At 42.6% G+C, this 5,742-nt stretch overlaps 1 protein-coding gene across 2 annotated transcripts; it reads left to right on the top strand.

Annotated features, from left to right (window-relative positions):
- The first annotated feature begins 306 nt into the window (after nt 1-306).
- On the top strand, nt 307-4,437 carry LOC109483277 (very low-density lipoprotein receptor-like). 2 transcript variants are annotated; one of them, XM_019786273.1, is made up of 7 exons: nt 307-409; nt 594-667; nt 936-1,046; nt 1,898-2,011; nt 2,365-2,481; nt 3,176-3,571; nt 3,911-4,437. In XM_019786273.1, exons 4-7 carry the CDS (start codon nt 1,906-1,908, stop codon nt 4,006-4,008), a joined length of 717 nt encoding a protein of 238 aa, XP_019641832.1. In that variant the 5' UTR covers nt 307-409; nt 594-667; nt 936-1,046; nt 1,898-1,905; the 3' UTR covers nt 4,009-4,437. The 2 variants fall into 2 exon arrangements, with proteins under 2 accessions (XP_019641832.1, XP_019641831.1); XM_019786272.1 differs by lacking the exon at nt 594-667.
- The last annotated feature ends 1,305 nt before the right edge of the window (nt 4,438-5,742 follow it).

The following is a 5,742-nucleotide window of genomic DNA, read 5'->3' as shown; positions in this document are numbered from 1 at the left end:
ACAACACACACACACACACACACACACACACACACACACAAACACACAGACAAACGCTACTGAAAACATAACCTTCTTGGCGAAGGTAAAAAGAAACACTATTCTGCACTCAGCTAGACTGTTAACAATTCCACGCTCGTTCACAATTGTAATTCATCATTTCACACTGCAACATCGGTTCCCTACCAGAGTTCCTCTGTTGTATACTTTTACAACAAAAACACAAAACAGATCAGCAAACCCATATGTAAGCTCGTTGCCATCACATATGACCACAATTGATATTCATCCATTCAAGGTTCGGGTGTGCATCGCAGAGCGTCTTCTGTAACGGGACATGTCGACCAAGGGAAAGTTTCTGTCGGGCTTTTGACGGATGTGTGCCGTGGGACTATAACTATGGATACAAGTAAATACGATCACTTCGTACCTTTTCTTAGATAGGTAAATGGCACATTAGAACAGCTTTTTGAAACTATTTTTGTGGTGAAATCAAATAAGTGAAGGTTTATGAGTTATAGCAGATAATAAACAAGGAAACAACCCCAAAATCACCGGATGCTAATAAACCGAACTTACAAATTGCGTTGCAGACCTATTTGCGAAGACGTGCTAGAGGAGGAGTGTGGGCTTGTGACCGTGAAGTTAGAGCATCTCGGATGCTTGGGTTCGTTTTTCCCACCTTCTATGCTTACCCTGTACCTAGAATTGTGGTCGTGTAGTGAATGGATTGTATGGCTGCTGCCGATATGATGCAATTTATCACGCATGCATGTGTGTGTGTGTGTGTGTGTGTGTGTGTGTGTGTGTGTGTGTGTGTGTGTGTGTGTGTGTGTGTGTGTGTGTGTGTGTGTGTGTGTGTGTGTAGGTGTGTGTATCAGTGTATGTGTGCTTATACTTGCCCAATAGCAATGGGTTGTCACTTTCCTTTGCAGAAATTGACAGCCAGTACAGTTCGTGTGGGGACGATGAGGTGTACCACGATAGTCAGGCCTGTGACGGCACAGAAGACTGCTCAACAGGGGAGGACGAGGTAAACTGTGACGGTAAGACTTCTCAGAGTACACTCGAAAGTCATACAACATTTTAGGAAAAGAGATGCAGGTTGCTTTGATGCAATGGTATTAAAAATTCCGCTCCTCGTCCTTGTTAAGGTCTTCAGGTTTCTTTAGACAGCAATAAAATAACTTACTCGTATGCAGTTATACATGTAATGTTATAATACACTTTGTCTATCTGAATAAAGAGACTCGTTTTAAACAAACACATATTTTGTATGTCGTAAATATTACGTACCGTGTGAAGAATTTTTTAACTGCAGTCTCGGAGTCTAAATAGTTGCACGCACGCATACTGAGTACATACCTTGCGTCCCATGGGCTCCATAACTCAAAATATGGGACTGATGTTTACCCATATAGGCTTGACAGAACTCAATAAAGATTATTTCAATTTTTGCCGTTGGACATTTACTACATATTTTCCCATTTTCAGCATGTTGACCACCGTCAGAGGGCAACAAAATTTGATATTTTTTAAAAAAACCGACGATAATCAATGCGCGCACTGACGTCATCAATAAAAATTACTTGTTGTGACTGAAAGGAAAGAACAAACAAACAAACAACAGTTACAGGGAACATACAGTATCTACAATTTGACAGACGTACCGTAACGTCTGCTAGAAAAAACAGCAACCTGATGAAACTAGTCTCGGTCATTATCAATCTGTCTTCTCTCTGTTCTCCCCATCACTTAAATTTCTATATTACAGTAAGCTCTCTCTGAACCTTACATTGATCAGTATGATCCGTGAATCTTATCCATATATTGGACGAAATAGTGGGTTGATAACAGATGAGAGGCACTCATGTTTTGCACTTTGTGTTTCCTGAAGAGTGTGCGATGGAATGTCTGACTGTTCTAAGTGACTCCTGCATCCCGAGTGGTTGGATCTGTGATGAACTACAGGACTGTTTAGATGGTAGAGACGAGCAGGGCTGTGTGCAAGGTAGGTGATGGGGAGGGGGTAGGCCAAAAAAGGGCTGACTTCCAGGGCAAATGGCGGATGGTGCCTTCGTACAAAATATGGACGTATCTTAAAAATATTTTTTTTAGATTTCAGCAAAAATTTGCAATTTTTTGAAAATGAGGGCCTATATCATATTGCAGTTGAATGATATTTGTGACATCGAGGAAATAGGTTGTGTTGAGTAAATTCCTACTACATGTATTGGATCTTTAGTTGTAGAAGACCATACAAAAGTCCCTGTACTTTTTGTTGTGTCAATAAAGAAAATCTCTATATTCATAGGGCTTTGCCTTGTTTCTATGTATGCATGTGTTGTGTACTTTCCGTGACAGGAGTACCCAAACACTGCTTTTTCACCTGCGGTAACAACGTCACCTGTCTGCCGACAAGTCAGCTGGGGGACGGGCGTCAGGACTGTGCTGGCGGCGAGGACGAACGACCCAGCAACAGTAAGTCTGAACCGTAATGAAGATTTGTGCTAGTAAGACATAGCCTTCACAATACAGGTTTAGTGCATCATCATCATCATCATCGGACGGCTGCAACGCAGGTGACTGCAAGAGCCCTCCACTTCCTCTTGTCGCTAGCAAGGTTGGCTGCTTCACCGGCAGTTGCTTGTAGTCGTCTCCCAAAACTTTGCACTTGATGTCATTCCTTGCATTGGGTCCTATTTGTTTATCACACGGACTTCCATATGTACCATAGAATAATCCCAACGGGTTTCGCCTGAGCCGCGCGATGTTGTTGCATTTTTTTGTGGTTTAGGGGCACCAAATTTTGCCTCATGTGGTGAAATGACAGACAAAATATAGCACGGTGTATTCCGCATCACCCTCGGTCTCAGCCCTCCCGTGGGCTTCGGATCTCCATCCGGCCTTTGGGCGATCTGACCCGCGGTCGGACTGAAACCTCGGGTGATACGGAATACACCGTGTTGTATTCTATATGTATGGCCTTTCAATATGTGAGGCTGGTGTGGTTATTAGATGTGTTTAATTGCAATAAAAACATGTTCCTGAGTTAGTAAATGCTATTTTGTTGTTATATGTAATGATGCTACTTACCTATTGCAACAGTTGGCAACTTGCCTTGGCCGCACTTATTTACTAGTATATTCAAATGATTACAACTGTGTTGTTACAGTTGAAGAGTCCCTGGGATACAAGTGGGGCTCCTGCAGCCACAACTGCACGTCTGTCTACGGTAACGCGTCATGCGTTCCTGACGCGTTCGTCTGTGACGGTGACGCGGACTGTTCGGAGGAAGAGGACGAGCAGGACTGTGATCGTGTAGACTTCTTCCTCCGTGAGACAGAAGACTGCGGGACGTTCTACTGCAGCCTGCCCGGCTCTGCGGACCCGTACTGCGTGCACGGTCATCTCATCTGTGACGGACACCCGGACTGTGCGGCAGGGGAGGACGAGCAGGGCTGCGGCGGTAAGGCGCCGGGCCGCATGTCAACTCAAACCGGCACCACGGGGAGCATCGGACCGACCGCAGAACCGACAAGTGGTCAAGGAGCGTTCCAGAATCAAACAGGTTATAAAGCCAATAACTCTCTTTACGATGTCTGCCGTATATGCATGTGCCTGATAACTTAGCTGCCAAATTTTGAAAGAATTGATTTTTTCGGCAGGGGCACACTTTATGGTAAGGTCACATTTCCAAACCGGGCTGTTTCGACAACAAAAAATGAACATTTTATATCAATAATATACGCAACTAGTTAATATTTTTTCAACTTTTCGCGTGCTTTGTTGTCTTTTATACCATACTTTTCGTTCCACAAGGCTGCCCGGCCGGGCCCCGGTTTAGAAATGTGACCGTAGAATTAGTTATGTTGCTGTTGTTCATATTTCTTATTTGTTTTGGTTGCAGGGCTCTATGACGTAAGCTGTGGTTCTCAGGACCAGGCCATGACTTGGATGACAGCGGCTGCACTGGGCGGTCAGATTCTGTATCTCATGGCTGTCTAATAAACCGACAAGGCTTTGGCTGTATGAAACACTGAAACAAAATTGTTTAGAAAATCTCTACAAGAAAGGATGATAGCATAAAATAGCCTAAAATAGTCTAGCCTTTGTTAGTGTTCGTCTTAATATTACCCGAAAATTTGCCAGATAACCAGAAACGGCCAAACCAATAGTGTAGCATAGCATAGCATACATGTAGCACCCGATGATGCACGTACTAACAATAGATATTGAAGTTAGTCTTATTGTACACAAGCAAACAAGTTATCTATCGATTTAAGAGTGAATTTTCATTAATGTATCTTATGACTTATTTTTCACCACATAACTAGAATTAGAGCTAGAGCTAGATAAATTATCTAGCTCTAATTCTAGTTCTGTGTGGTGAAAATACACATCGGCATAGCAGCGTATCTATCTATTCTTTAGTGTTTTGCTTTTATCGGTGTAGACATTTTCAAAACGCACGCAGAATTCATGAAATATATTATTGCTCTTCAAACGTTTTGAAATGTTAACACGGCGTTAAGGGATTTTGTGCATGGTCAGCCAAATAAACTTGTACATGCTCGTGCTGTGTCTTAGTGCAGTGTCTTCTGTTGTTTTCCTCACCTTTCCATGACACAAAAAAAATTTTGCATGTTTTCTAGTGGCCGTGTTTGGAGCTATTACGCTCTGGAAGGTTGCATAGGCTGAAGACATTCAGAAACAAGAATTCTGAGATCTCATACCTCCTTGAAATATATGAGTTTTTGTAAATGTTTTTTGTCTCATTGACTATGGAAATAAGGTCGTAATTAGTACAATCTTGTTCAATTTATGGTTTTCTAAATTCAAATTACAATATTTTTACAGTAAAATTCCTCTCCTTTGTCATACTTTATTTCAACACGTCCTCATTAATTATGCAAATGACATCTACATTACCATAATATAGGCATAGTGATGTTAACCTTTAAGTAACTTACACATGTCACAAGGTATAGGATTCCCATCATTCACTAATAAGAAGTCACAGAATTTTCCCATTAACCCTCAACAGTACACCTTCCCGGACTGATTAATCTGTACACCTGGGGTCCGCGCGGACCCCAGAACATTTTTTTGCTAATTTTTAGAAATTATCAACATGCTACCAGCTCAATTGTTTTGCAAACCGATGTGGGAACCTCTGTGTCCACATTACATACAAAAATCATACATTTTGAACTTTTTCCATTTTTTGGTGAAGAAAAGAAGACAAGAAGAAATACCCGATTTTTAAACCCATTTCAGACTGAAGGGGCTTTTGAGGCCCAACTTTGATCTCAGATAGCGGCTAAACGGCTTGCGCTAGAAGTATCAAATTTGGAGACCTTTCCTAAAATGTCTCTGGAAAAAAGTTCATATTAGTTTAATACTAGTTTGGGGATTAAGTCAGAGTGCTAACCTCCTAGTGGTATTCCCCGGGCAACGGCTACAGCAATGACCCTGGGTTGCGATACCATCGGGAGCAATGTGGGAACCCCCAGGCCTGTCCTGTAAGGCTCCCCTTGCTCCTGGCAGGTTCTACCATGGTGGGACGGATCCCAGGGGAGCTGCTGCTGGCTAATAGCACCTGCACCCGTCCGTACATAGCTGTTCAGGGCCAATCACCCGTCCAGACTGCCAGAACGGACTGAAATAACTCTGGCAAACCAAATGATTACGAAAACCACAAAGTATTACCTGCGATCTAGAACAAAGGTAGCCAGGCGG

The sequence above is a fragment of the Branchiostoma belcheri genome, unplaced genomic scaffold, assembly GCF_001625305.1.
Source record: "Branchiostoma belcheri isolate BF01 breed outbred unplaced genomic scaffold, Haploidv18h27 scaffold631, whole genome shotgun sequence".
Classification (NCBI taxonomy): domain Eukaryota; kingdom Metazoa; phylum Chordata; class Leptocardii; order Amphioxiformes; family Branchiostomatidae; genus Branchiostoma; species Branchiostoma belcheri.
This window is presented reverse-complemented; position numbering and strand designations above follow the sequence as displayed.

Coding starts and splice junctions, on each gene's coding strand:
- LOC109483277 (XM_019786272.1), top strand. Junction 1,047..1,897: donor GGACGAGGTAAACTGTGACG/GTAAGACTTCTC, acceptor TGTTTCCTGAAG/AGTGTGCGATGGAATGTCTG. Junction 3,572..3,910: donor AGCGTTCCAGAATCAAACAG/GTTATAAAGCCA, acceptor TTTTGGTTGCAG/GGCTCTATGACGTAAGCTGT.